Consider the following 14,721-nt stretch of genomic DNA (forward strand, 5'->3'; position numbering starts at 1 on the left):
GCTAGGGTGCCGGCTTAGGATCCTAGGATCCTGGGTTCGAATCCCGGTCCAATCGCTGAATTAACGCCAGGGGGGTTGACTCAGCCTGTCATCCTTCCGAGGTCGGCAAATTGAGTACCAGTTCACTGGTAATTCCCTGCTTGTCGTTAAAGGCGGCAAAAAGGGTTGGCGTCAGGAAGGGCATCCGGCCATAAAACATTGCTTCAAAAAGGGGACCGAAAAACAACAACAACCACGGTTCCCGAAAAAGGCCAACCCCTGCTTGCAGGGAAAAATGGCCTCTAAAGGTGGTATATATATATATATTGTAACGATTTTGAGAAGTGTAACGGGTTTTGAGAAGTGTAACGGGTTTTGAGAAGTGTAACGGGTTTTGAGGAGTGTAACAATTTTGGAGGAAGGGTAACGGATGTGAAGAGTATGGTTTTGGTATGGTAACATCCTGGTAATGTAAATAATGGTCGCAGCCGTCCTCCTAATTAATTTCATAGAACATACACGCAGGTCACGATATATCTTTTAAATAGTGTATTTCCTTATTCCATGTAGGCTAAGTATGTGTTTTCCACTAGATTGACTTTGCATTGTATCAAACAAAATAAGCGTAGGCCCTTCCAATTTCCCCAAAACCTCCCTTCCATTTGCCTTCCGCATTTTGGTCGGTTTTTCTCTTCAACCACCATTGGCCACGAGGTAAGGTTGGAGAAGAAAGGCGTGTCTCCACCTCGTCAGAAGAGGGCAGGAGTGAACCGGCCCTAACAGCCAATCAACACCGCGGTGAGTGACCCGGTAGGCGTGCCCTCGGAGCCGGCGGCTTAATTCCGCCGGAGGTGATAAAAGCGAATGTAAGGAACTGCTTTACAGAGAGGCCTTGAGAGATACGCTGGGGGATGACCTGGAAGAGGAGCGCAATCCACCGCAAGCCCTACCTACCTACCTGCCTGCAATATCCCCTGTCGTTGGAGAGACGCGCTGAACGGAGGGAGACGGCTCCACCCCAGGAAGAGGAGCAGGTGTGCCGAGCCAGCGCGTGACGGCCGCGGATACGCGACGGAGGTTTTCCCGCCAAAACCGCGAGGGGTTGAAAGCTGTTGCCTCCGACCTTGCCTTTCCTCTCAAGCAATCAACCTCGAGCCATTACCTGCCTGCAATATCCACCGTGTGAGTGTGAACGTCCTGTCCTACTCGTTTGTCTTGGGGATTAAGTAAATGAAATAGAATAAGTTAACAATGCACTGTGTGACTGCTCTTTTCCATCTATTGCTGTAAATAATATTGGTCGCTCTAAAATATTGCTTGTGTGTGTATAATAAATCTGTTCTTCCTCCAAACTCTGTCTTTCTTCTCTCTTCTTCTCTTTCGGTCGCTTTAGAGGTTTCCCAATTGAATATCTGTAGCGCGATTAGTCAACGTTCGGGTGGAATCGGGTTCTAATCGGGGAGTAACTGTTCGGACGCGGTTAAATACACCACCGCTCGGTAAAATAACATCCAAAGACCGTGTCCGTAACAATTGGTAGTCAGGAGATGGGATTCGGACCTGGGACTAAATTTGTTAGGCCCAAATTTTGGAACACCAATTGTGTTATTACCGTAACAATTGGTGTCGGGGAGTGAGATCGACCCGGAGCGCGCTGCACGCGCTCAAAATTATAAAGCGGACGAAATTGTGTTGTTTTATAAAACCCGAATTTTTAGATCGCGCCATGGACAATCAAGGCGATCGGATGTCGGTGGGGGAGATAGACGGGTTAGGGGTAACCCAGGAACCAGGGGAAATGTATGTGGAAGAAAGGGAGGAGGAAAATGGCAATGTGGTTGCGGGAATTTCAGGTGCACAAAATGGCGCTCTAGCGCACGTGATTACAGCGGCGCCACATTTAGCCACGCCCATGGTCGCGGTAGTCGAACCGGAGATGCCAATGGATTTGAACCTTTTTTTTATACAAATGAAGGCCCTTATGGCCCAGAATAGTGAGCGATTGGAGGGCCGGATGGATGCTCAGAGTGAGCAAATGGGGGTAATGGGAAACCAAATGGGGGTAATGGGGAACCGGATGGATGCTCAGGGTGAGCGATTGGAGGGCCAAATGGGGGTAATGAGGGACGAAGCGAGGGGTACCGGTGAGGGATTAGAAAAGAAATTTGAGGGATTAGACAAGAAATTTGAGGGATTAGACAAGAAATTTGAGGGATTAGACAAGAAATTTGAGGGGTTAGACAATGGGATAGAAGGGGTGAAACATGGGTTAACGGGGGTGGAAAACAGAATGGCTGCCCAGGAGAATCAGTTAGAGGGGGTGAAAAATGGGTTAATGGGGTTAGAAAATAGGATGGAGGACAAATTGCGGGAAATAGGGGAACAATCCGCCCGGGAAATCGAACAGATGGGGAACCAGATGGAGGAAATACGACGAGGGGTGAGTGAGGAGGTCTCGGGGCTGCGCGAGGAGGTAAAGCGAGGCGAAAAGCGTATAGAGAAAGAGGTGAGAAATAATACGGTTAGGTTACAGGGGGGAATAGAGAGTCTGACGAAGGGAGTAGAACAGCTGACAGTCGGACAAAGGGAACTAGCGGACCAAGTGGAAAAGAACACTGCAATCATCGGGGGTTTAAAAGCGACACAAAAAGACATAAAAAATGAATTAATAGCGACACAAAAGGAATGTCAAATGGTACATGAGGGGTTGACGAAGAAGTTGGAAGAGGTGACAGAAGTAATGGAGACGAAGGACCGGGAGGTAAGGACGCACATAGAAACGGTTAAAGTAGCAATGGAGGAAGAAATCGAGGGGGCGCACCGGGAGCTGAAAGAGGTAAAGGAAAAATTAGAGGAGGTGGAAGAGGGGGTGAGTGAAATTAAGAAGAGACGGAGGGAAACTAAGAGGGAGATAAAGGAGGAAGTCATGGAATATGTACAAGGTCTGTGTGCAAATCATGATGCGGTGCTCACTAACCAAATAAAAAGTTTGCAGGTGGCAGAGAAGGTGCGACGAGGTACGGAGGTGAGTGGCAATGTACATGATGTGAGGGGAGATTCAGTCGGCTTGGGGATTGGTTTGGATCCGGGTGTTCGTGAAAGGCCGTTGGTGAGGTGTGCGACAGGTCTGGTGTGCGAAAAAGGAGGTGTGCAAGAATGTCCGACCATGGGGTGTGTGAGGAAAAAGTGCACGCCGAGGAGTGAGTGTGCCGTCAGGAGTGAGCCGGTCGGAGCGCGTGTGCGAGGGGGTACATGGAAGCGCGGTGTGGTGAGTGTTACGGAGGAAGTAACGAGAGAGTGTACACCTGTGGTGAGTGTTACAGAGGATGTAACGAGAGAGTGTACACCTGTGGTGAGTGTTACAGAGGATGTAACGAGAAAGTGTACGTCTGTGGTGAGTGTTACGGAGGAAGTAACGAGAGAGTGTACACCTGTGGTGAGTGTTACGGAGGAAGTAACAAGAGAGTGTACACCTGTAGTGAGTGTTACGGAGGAAGTAATGAGAGAGTGTACACCTGTGGTGAGTGTTACAGAGGATGTAACGAGGAAGTGTACGCCTGTGGTGAGTGTTACAGAGGATGTAACGGGAGGGTGTGCGCGAGAAAGGTGTATAACGGACGGGTGCATGAGGAAAGAGTGTGCCGTCGAAAGTAAGGGGGAGTGCGCTGTCAAGAATGGAGGTGAGAGTATTGAGAGTGACAAGGAGAGTGAGTTGGTTGTGACAGGGGAGCGAGGATGTACACCTGGGATGGAAGGATGCACACCTGGAATGGTAGAGCGTGAGTGGGAATGCACGCTGGAGTTGGTGGTGAGGCACGTGGTTGGGTGTGCGAATGAGGGCACACCTGTGATTGTCACAGAGGAGGTGACCGAGGAGGGGGCGCGAAGCGGTGTATTGGTGAGGTGTGCGAGCAACGAATGTGTGCCAAAGTGTTCGGTGGTCAGGTGTGTGACCAAGTCGGTGAGCGGAGTGAGTGTACCGAGGTGTGAAAGAAAAGGTACGAGGAGAATGGGAACGGCTGCATGTATGAGCAAGAAAGAGGTAGCGTATGCATGTAAGCCTGCAGGTGAAGCGTCGACGGTAACCGGGTTAAAGGTTAGGTCGACTTTTAGCCGGATCGGGCCCTCGGTGCGTGCCGGGCTTCGCGTGCCGCGAGGACCAGCGGGGATCCGAACCACGGCGGTTTCGAAAGGACCGCCGTGCGCGATCCACGCTGGGCCTCGCTTTGAACGGCCGCGGCCGGGCTCCACTAGGCGGAGCGGGCGGCTGGATAGGAAGGGTCGCTATGGCGACCACGTTTTGTTGAGACGTGCCGGCAGGTCGAGATCGGGACATTGGATGGCTCCACGCCGAGGTGATGCGTGGGATCTCGGCACGGGTAAGCCCCCGCCCCGGCCCCGAATGCGGGACGCATCCAGCCGCCAGCACAAAAGAATCCGCGTTCAGTGCTCGGCTGTACGAAGCCGGGCTGTAGATGTGAATTGGCGCACCGAGAGGATGTAATAAGTAGACGGGTGATGGTGATAGTGATAGTGATTTAAAACGAAATTTAGAAAAGTGAATAGAATTGGCAGTAAATGGAAAATTTTTGAATTGTTGGATTTGGACGAGCGAAATTGGTAGTGAGAGACCCCCGATGTGGTGGGATGGCAAATCCACCATCCCTCACAGGTGGGGGCAAATGCGCAATAGTTTATGGGGTGGCTATGACAACCGAGCCAGGGAGGGGTTGGATAATGATAGGGATCTAGAAGAGATTGACATTAGGTAACGTTAAGTTTAGTTAGTGACTGATACCTGTAGTGGGGACGCAGGTAGATTAGTGTGGATTATAATGACGTGGGAGCGCAATAGTTTAAAGGGACGACTGGGAAGCGCAAGTTTCAGAGGGGAGAAGTTAGCTGAGATGATGCCGTGTGTGTGAGGATTGAACGGGTGAGAATGGAACAGGTGTGATTGCACAGGTGTGCAACTGAACAGGTGTGTGGAGCAGTGTATGAGGGAGTAGTGGTGATTGCGTGTTGTGTTGACCAAATGGTCCAGGAAGAAAGGAGGGTGCAGGTGGCACCAGGTATGATTGCACAGGTGTGCAACGACAGGTGAATGAAGAACAGGTGTATGTGGCTGTATGGAATAAATGGTATGGAGTAGTGAAATGGATGGTCGTGGAGTGAGAATGGTGGAAATTGTGGAGTGGAGTGGATGGTGCGAAGGTGTGAATGGGGGAAGAGTGGACCCCCATCACGGATACCCGGGGCGGGTAGTGTAAGTGTTAGGTAGAGGGTACAGGTAAATTGTGGTTGGATATTGGCATCTGTGGTGCGGGTGACAGAATGGTATGTGGATGGGTGCGTTGGTGTTGTGGAAATGGCTGGGCGTGTAGCCTGTTAGTGTGTGTAGTTGGTTTGGGCACTCCACCACTGTAAGGATGTCGGCCAGGTGAGGCCGCAGGTGGGCTCTGGGAGCCGGTAGTAGTTGTGTGGATGGGGCCCGAGGATCCGGAGGACGGACCCGGGTAGCCCAGTGCCAGAGGGCACCAAGGGGTGACAGAGCCAGGAGAGGGGCTGTCCCCAGTTAGTTAGGTTAGGGTGAGGAGCTAGGTAAGCTCGGGTGGCAACTACAGTGGTGGAGGTGTGCAGGTGGGTAGACCTGTTGGGAGAGGTACACGTCGCAGCCCAGAAATTGTGCTAGAGCACCGGGAGATGAATCGGGGGAGTGAGACCCCAAAATTGAGGAGCACCACAGTTTGGCCAATGGGAATTGGTTATTAGAACCCGTAGTGTAAGTTGGCCAATGGATTGGCAGGGAAAGACCCCGGGTAGTGTAAAGTGTGTTAAAGTCATTTAGAGGATAGGTAGGATGAAGGATCTCCTCGCACCATCTGCATCCACTCACCTGAGGTGACAGGTACTCCACACCATGCCATGTTTTGATTATTTTTTATGATGCAAATGTTTGGATTGTGAGACGCATCATGACGTGGGTGTGACATTGTGCGTAATTCCATCTCTCCCTCCTTTTGAGGATTGATGATGAATTTGGTGATGGCAAATTTTGAAGTAAAGGGATTGTGGGGACGAATTTGGTATAGGGGAAATATGGGGAAGACGTGACAGTAGTGACGAATTTGTAAATGTGTAGATTTTTGTACATATGGGGTGAGAACAAGGGTAGGGTAGGTGACAGGGGGGTGACGTACGGTAGGGACGAGCTTTCTCACTTCGGCCTCCGTACGCATTTCACCTTGCATTGCCTTATTGACGTGTACCCTTGTGACCTTACCCCTCGCTCAATTGTCTTTCTTTTGTCTCCCACATGACCTGTGCGCCATTGGGTGTCGGGGGGAGCGTGCGTGAGGTGGCCATTGTGCGCCCGAGATTCCCAGAACCAGCACGCATTGCGTTGATGTACCACTTTATGGACCGCTGTTCGGCGGCCAAGTACCACTTGATGGACCCCAGGTTCTGGGGCAGAGCACCTCTGTTGGAGACCGGCCATAGTGGCCAGGGAATCTTGCTTGCGGACCTCGGTAAGGTGGCACCTATGCCAAACAGGTGGACCACCCTTAGTTGGCCCCTGAGGCCCTAAATAATAATAAAAAACGAACACAAGTTGTGCTTTTTATTATGTCCAAATAGGCCGCATGAAGCCAGAAGACGTCAGGAAGAACATCGGCCCAGCAGACAAGGAGAAGACCACCACCAGTTGTTTTGTTGTGTTTATTATGAACCATGGTGACTGCGCACCGAGTGGTGCTTTTGGTGCGTTGTGGTGCTTTTGGGTGCTTTGGTGGTATTGGTACTGGTGCATCGATGCAATGCGTGCTGTCTCCTCCCTCCCAACAGGAATTTCTTTCTCTTGTTCCCTAAAAAGAAAAAAAGAAAAAAACACACAGGTCCTGGGTTGCGTTGTAAATAAGAAATCACGTCATTGTAAATAATGCTCCCCACCGTAAATGTATAGGTTGAGAGTAATTCCGTAATTCGGTTAGCTGTGGGCTTGAGTCTGTTAGACAGGATGCAATGCAATAGGGGGACATACTTATTTGTGTTTTAAAATTGTCACACTCAGGGTCAGGTTAATTGTAGAAGGAATTACACCTACATGTCACACTCAGTTAAGTCTAGTAGGCCCGAGGACGTGCCTGAAGAAAGGAGGGTGCAGTGTAACGATTTTGAGAAGTGTAACGGGTTTTGAGAAGTGTAACGGGTTTTGAGAAGTGTAACGGGTTTTGAGGAGTGTAACAATTTTGGAGGAAGGGTAACGGATGTGAAGAGTATGGTTTTGGTATGGTAACATCCTGGTAATGTAAATAATGGTCGCAGCCGTCCTCCTAATTAATTTCATAGAACATACACGCAGGTCACGATATATCTTTTAAATAGTGTATTTCCTTATTCCATGTAGGCTAAGTATGTGTTTTCCACTAGATTGACTTTGCATTGTATCAAACAAAATAAGCGTAGGCCCTTCCAATTTCCCCAAAACCTCCCTTCCATTTGCCTTCCGCATTTTGGTCGGTTTTTCTCTTCAACCACCATTGGCCACGAGGTAAGGTTGGAGAAGAAAGGCGTGTCTCCACCTCGTCAGAAGAGGGCAGGAGTGAACCGGCCCTAACAGCCAATCAACACCGCGGTGAGTGACCCGGTAGGCGTGCCCTCGGAGCCGGCGGCTTAATTCCGCCGGAGGTGATAAAAGCGAATGTAAGGAACTGCTTTACAGAGAGGCCTTGAGAGATACGCTGGGGGATGACCTGGAAGAGGAGCGCAATCCACCGCAAGCCCTACCTACCTACCTGCCTGCAATATCCCCTGTCGTTGGAGAGACGCGCTGAACGGAGGGAGACGGCTCCACCCCAGGAAGAGGAGCAGGTGTGCCGAGCCAGCGCGTGACGGCCGCGGATACGCGACGGAGGTTTTCCCGCCAAAACCGCGAGGGGTTGAAAGCTGTTGCCTCCGACCTTGCCTTTCCTCTCAAGCAATCAACCTCGAGCCATTACCTGCCTGCAATATCCACCGTGTGAGTGTGAACGTCCTGTCCTACTCGTTTGTCTTGGGGATTAAGTAAATGAAATAGAATAAGTTAACAATGCACTGTGTGACTGCTCTTTTCCATCTATTGCTGTAAATAATATTGGTCGCTCTAAAATATTGCTTGTGTGTGTATAATAAATCTGTTCTTCCTCCAAACTCTGTCTTTCTTCTCTCTTCTTCTCTTTCGGTCGCTTTAGAGGTTTCCCAATTGAATATCTGTAGCGCGATTAGTCAACGTTCGGGTGGAATCGGGTTCTAATCGGGGAGTAACTGTTCGGACGCGGTTAAATACACCACCGCTCGGTAAAATAACATCCAAAGACCGTGTCCGTAACAATATATATATATATATATATATATATATATTGGTATATATATATATATATATATATATATATATATATATATATATATATATATATTTTTTGTATACAAGATTGAGGCTCGTGAAAGAGCTAACATTAATCGCACAAAAAGTCAAACCAACACAAAAAATAAGGGGAGCAGTTGACAAGATGGGGAGAGAGGGGGAAGGACACAAACAACATTTGAGAGCAGGTACATCGAGAGAACTGTGGGAGGGAGAGGGCTTGGGGGGAGGTGGGAGAGGTATAAAACATATGAACACTGCAAGGACTTCCAGGAAAGAAGTTGGAATTTCAAAAAAAGTGTATCTGGGGTGAATTAGCGGGGGTAGAAAAGATCAAGGTTTTGGATGGGGGAAGATAAGAGATGGTGGTGAACAGCTGTTTTAAAGACCTGGAGGGAGGAGTGGGATTGAAGAGAGTGAGGGAGTTTGTTACAGAGGTGGGAGAAAAGGGGAATGAAAGAGTGAAGGTGAGCAGAGAGCCTAGATTTTGGCAGTTTAACCATAAGAGGGTTGCAGGCAGATCTTGTGCGACCTGTAGGAATATTTGGGGGACAGAGCACAGAGAGAGGTGCGGGAGCAAGGCCAGAGGACTCTGTACAACACAGAAAGACCACCAACCTGCCTGCGGTGAGTGAGTGAAATGCCCTCGGAGTTAGCTTAATCGCAGGAGATTCCAATGATTATGAAAGCTTTGGCTTCAACAGCGTGAAGCCGAGCTCGTTGAGGCAGGAGCACCGGTCCAGTGGGGGGAACAGTATTCCATAGAGCTGCGGATGAAAGCCTTGTATGTGGTGAGGAGCTCAGGTGTGCCAAGGAAGGGCTTCGCACGACGGAGGATGCCCAGTCGGCGACTGGCTTTGGAGGCCAGTTTGGAAATGTGGTTTTCCCGAGAAAGATCATGGCAGATAGTGAGACCCAAAAGCTTGAGCGACAGAACTTCTTGGAGAGGATTGTTGAGAAAGTAGATGGGAGGGTTTTACAGTCGGTCTTTTCGGAAACACATAGTAAGAGTGTGAGATTTGTCAGGATTGAAAGACATGTTCCACTTGTTTGACCAGTCTGTGATTTTGTCCAGGTCTGCAGAGAGTGAGGAGGCTGCGGGCTGCCGATCTGAGGGATGAGGAATGGAGCGGCAGAGAGTGGAGTAATCAGCAAAGAGATAGAGAGGATTTTCCAGAGTCAGAGAGATCATTGATGAAGACCAGAAAAAGCACAGGGCCCAGAACACTACTTTGGGGAACTCCAGCCAGAACAGGAAGGGGCGATGAGAGAAATCCATTCAGGCCACATGTTGACCGACCAGAGAGGAAGTCCGCAAGCCAAGCATCGAGATTTCCATGGATACCATAGGAGGAGAGTTTGGTGAGCCGAGCTGGGTGCCAGACCGTATCGAAGGCACGTGATATGTCGAGGGAGACAGCTCTGATTTCCTGTTTGGCATTGAGGACCTCCATCCATTGTTGAGACAGCAGAAGCAGCATGTCCAGAGTAGATTGACCTGGTCTGAATCCAAATTGATGATCGGAGATCAAGCCATTGGAGAAGAGGAAGGATTTGATTTTTTTTTTTTTTTTTTTTTTTTTGTATACAAGATCGAGGCTCGTGAAGGAGCTAACATTAATCACACAAAAAGACAAACCGACACACACACAAAAAACAAGGGGAGCGGCAGACAAGATGGGGAGAGAGGGGGAAGGGCACAGACACAACATTTGAGAGCAGGGACATCGGGAGGACTTGGGGGGAGGTGGGAGAGGAATAAAACATATGAACTCTGCAAGGACTCTGGGGTGAATTACCGGGGGTAGAAAAGATCAAGATTTTCGATGGGGGAAGATAAGAGATGGTGGTGAACAACTGTTTTAAAGACCTGGAGGGAGGAGTGGGATTGAAGGGAGTGGGGGAGTTTGTTCCAGAGGTGGGAGAAAAGGGGAATGAAAGAGTGAAGGTGAGCAGAGAGCCTAGACTTTGGCAGTTTAACCATAAGAGGGTTGCAGGCAGATCTTGTGCGACCTGAAGGAATATTGGGGGGACAGAGCACAGAGAGAGCTGGGGGAGCAAGGCCGGAGAGGAGTCGGTAGAAGACAGAAAGACCACCAACGTGCCTGCGGTGAGTGAGTAAAAGGCCCTCGGAGTTGACTACATCGCAGGAGATTCCAATGATTCTGAAAGCTTTGGCCTCAACAGCGTGAAGCTGAGCAAGGTGTGAGGCAGGAGCACCAGCCCAGAGGGGGGAACAGTATTCCATTGAGCTGCGGATGAAAGCCTTGTATGTGGTGAGGAGCTCAGGTGTGCCAAGGAAGGACTTCGCACGACGGAGGATGCCCAGTCGGCGACTGGCTTTGGAGGCCATTCGTCGACATTATCCGAAGCAATGGTGGATTCCATGACTTTGCTGATAATTGTGAGCAGGCTGATTGGTCTGTAATTGCAAGGATCTGTTTTTGCACCTTTTTGTGTAAAGCGGTAATGTTTGCTGATTTCCAAGATGCTGGCAGATGACCTTGAGCAAAAGAGAGGGTGAAAAGAACAGAGAGAGGGTGAGATAGAGCAGCAGAGCAGGATTTTCGGACCCGTGGGCTGATGCCGTCTGGTCCAGTTGCACAATCGGAGTCGAGGTTTGACAAAAACTTCTCCACCTTGTCAGGAGAGAAGGACAGAGTCCAGGAGCAGTTTGGTTCGACTGGTAAGGTGGGAACAGAGAGAGAGAGGGGTTTGGGACACAAGATTTTGAGCGAAGCACAGAGTTGAGGCATTCGGCTTTGTCACGTGGCGTCAACTGTGTAGCCATTTGAGGTGAGGGAGGGGATGGAGGGGGAACAAACACCAGAAACTGATTTGACCAGACGCCGCCAGGATTTGGAGAAGGAGACAGGTTTGAGAGTTCATTCTTGAGTGTGGAGAGACAGTGCTTCCTGGCACTCCTGAGGGTTGACACACACTTGTTCCGAGCTTGGTGGAAGGAACTGAGATTGCCTTCAGTTGGATTTGCCTCCCAAGAGGCAAAGGCACGTTGTTTCAGGGCAACTACCTCACCACAAAATTCAGTGTGCCATGGACGGGAGGAAGGGTAAGACAACTGAAGACGAGATGGGATAAATCTGTGCATGAGAAAGAGCAGTTTGCTTTGGAAGAATTCCCAGGAAGAATTGATGTCAGAGGCAGTCGAGATGGGAGACCAGTCCAGATGATTGATGGCTGCTTGAAGACCGTGCCAGTTGGCCTGAGTGAAATGCCAGACTCGTCGACGCTGAGGAGGCTCTCTGAGAATGGCCAGAGAGATGTCCACTTTAACAAGCACATGATCAGAAGAGCCGATTGGAGCAGAAGAAAAGCAGCAGACATTTGCAGGGAAGTTTGTCATAAGCAAGTCTCGAAGAGAAGATACTCCATTGACTGAGATCCGGGTCGGGAAATTGACAGATTGTGTCAGTAAGAATATTTGACAGAATATTTAATTTCTGTCCCGCTAAGCGACCAATAAAATGGCCTCTAAAGGTGTTTTTTTTTTTTTTTTAAGAGACCAATTCAAGAAACTTTATTATATTTGAGATTTTTGTTCTGCTTTCCCTTTTTTGTAACCTCATTTACCCACATTTGTGGATATTGGTTTGTGTACACGTTTCAGGTAATCTCGTCTCGATTCTAGAAGAGATTATCCTATTATGGATCATCATGTCTGTCCATCTGTCCATTAACTTTTTGACATTTTTGCTGCTCCTCCCTTATCCCCAACTGATTATTCTGAAACTTCACATGTTCAATTGTCCTGTACACAAACCAGTAGCCCATACAATCTCTCGGTCTTAGATTTTTCGATATAAGATCATTTAGTCAGGTTCACTATGTTAACAAATCTAATTTCGTTAAAAATTTTGGGAGATTAGCAAACCTGTACATTTTTGGAATCAGAGCATGGAGAATCCGAAAATCAATGTTGGCATTTGCACAGACACCTGCATGGCCGCCATTTTGGATTTTCAAAATGGCCGCCATAAAATATATATTTTGCGCTATCTCGGCTTCTAGTCAACCTAGAAACTTAATTAACTATGCTAATCCTATGTTTTCTGGGTCAAGGAATCCAATAAAGGCCTCAAAATAGTGCTCAGCATTATAGAAATGCAACAAACAAAGGTAATTGAAAACCATTGTCTTTATATTTGTGATATAACTGTATTACATAATACATGATATTGCAAGTCCTTTGAAGTTATAGGTATGGGTTTATAAAGCAAGAAAGCAGGCTTGTTCGTATCAGATTGAACTATAAGTCCTATACACAGGATCTACTAGGTCTATACCATTCAGGAATTTGCTTTTACAGATCTTCATCACTGTCCTGTCATTTTTGGCAAAATTAATTCACAAATGCCAAGATTAATTTTTGCATTCCTCATGCTCTGAATATTCCAAAAATGTACAGTTTTGCTAGTCTCCAAAAATTTTGAACGAAAAAATAGTGAACCTGACTAGTAGGGGCTCCCAATGAGGAGGGAGTGGGGGGGGGGGGGGGGGGTGGGGATTCCATGTGCACAACTTTCTGCTTGTTTGATTTGTACATTTATTGGTTTTACCCCCCTCCCCCCCCTTCTCCCAATCCCCATGGATGAAGGTCATGTTTCCACCCTGTCTGTTTGTGAGCAGGATATCTCAAAAGGTTGTTGATGGATTCAGGACGAAACTTGGTGGACAGGTTGGGTATCTCACAAGGACGAATCGATTCGAATTTGGTGAAGATCCGAATCTGGATCCAGATACGACAATAATTACTTTCAAAATCGAATATTTTACAAGTATCGTGCTCTGCATGACTTCTTCATTTTTTAAGTGATTTTTCACCATTGAAGGATCGGGCAAAAACGATATAGCAGGCTATTTCAAAAAGTCATGGACGGATTCGGACGAATCTAAGTGGAGGAGTTGGGTGGATGACAAGAAGAAGCCGATTCGGTTTTGGTGAAGATCCGAATCCAGAGCCACCATTTCAGTGGGATACAGAACGTAAACGTATTGTTATATGTAGAAGTGGCGTTGTTCCTTATATAACTCTTCCTCAAGTCGATTCATACAAGCGGAACCCATAGTTGTAATATCTTTGTATAGTAAATTAATCCGACAATATTATTTACTAGCCGAAACCCGTGGAACATCCACGGAAGGGAGGATGTGGTGTATGGATAGAGTGTACCATTATGGATGGCATAGGGGATTTGCTTGTCCGAGTAAGAGTTAGGACGAAAGATGAGAATGAAGAGTGCGTATTTGAACAACGATCGCCGACACCGGCACAAATCCATGCTCTGGATTGTCCAATCGGTGGACGGCTTGCTGTCGCCTTCGCCTGTCCAATCGGCGGACGGCTTGCTTCGCCTTCACCCAGCAGACGCCAATACGATGGCGTCGTATCGGCAGTTAATCGGATGCTTTTGGGCCCCAACGTCGGCTAATTCAGATTTTTCGAGTATGGCTGTACGTGATAAACAAAGAGCGCGGTTCGTAGATCGTAAATCCATTCGTGCCGTGGGCATCGGGTCACTGGGTGCGGCGTAAAAGGGATAACAAAGTCGAGTCCTTACGCTATTATTATATTAACTAGCCGAAACCCGTGGAACATCCACGGAAGGGAGGATGTGGTGTATGGATAGAGTGTACCATTATGGATGGCATAGGGGAGCGCTCATGGGATCTTCTTCTTCCGTTAAGCTCCAATTTTTTCTCGTTAAGTTAAGTCCAATCAGTCCTCTCTGCTCGAAGTGCTCAGGCCATGCCTTCCCGCTCTCATACTTTTATTTCCGTTCGGTGTAGAAAGAGATTGACATATCGTTCGTCTGTTTTCAGCTCGTTATCTTTAAGCTTCCTTACGTCTCGCCACCTGCTACACCTCTCTGAGTTACGAGGATTTATGCAACGCACCCCGAGTATTGCAACGTCACTCCATTTAACTTTATTAAAATGACGATAAAGACGTTTCCTTATATATCCTAATTTAAAATGTTCAAGGGAATAAAAAGACCATTTGGTTCACACCACCCATGTTCACACCACTCGACTGTCCAATCAGCGGACGGCTTGCTTCGCCTTCGCCCAGCAGACGCCAATATGATGGCGTCGTAAGATGGCGTCGTATCGGCAGTTAATCGGATGCTTTTGGGCCCCAACGTCGGCGAATTCAGATTTTTCGAGTATGTCTGTACGTGATAAACAAAGAGCGCGGTTCGTAGATCGTAAATCCATTAGTGCTGTGGGCATCGGGTCACTGGGTGCGGCGTAAAAGGGATAACAAAGTCGAGTCCTTACGGTATTATTATATAGATTATTTAGGGTTTGAGGAGTAA

General features: G+C 48.2%; 1 protein-coding gene across 4 annotated transcripts in view; it reads left to right on the plus strand.

Annotated features, from left to right (window-relative positions):
• The window catches only part of DNMT1 (DNA methyltransferase 1), a 142,429-nt gene that overhangs the window by 2,226 nt on the left and 125,482 nt on the right, over positions 1–14,721 (plus strand). The window contains exon 2 of one of the 4 annotated variants that reach the window (XM_078766314.1): positions 13,031–13,079. The exons of the other annotated variants lie outside the window; for them this stretch is intronic. Coding sequence (XP_078622440.1) covers positions 13,031–13,079 — 49 coding nt within the window. The remainder of the gene's footprint in view (positions 1–13,030; positions 13,080–14,721) is intronic. 4 annotated transcript variants of the gene reach the window in all.

The sequence above is a fragment of the Myxine glutinosa genome, chromosome 12 (genome assembly GCF_964187855.1).
Source record: "Myxine glutinosa chromosome 12, kmMyxGlut1.1, whole genome shotgun sequence".
Classification (NCBI taxonomy): domain Eukaryota; kingdom Metazoa; phylum Chordata; class Myxini; order Myxiniformes; family Myxinidae; genus Myxine; species Myxine glutinosa.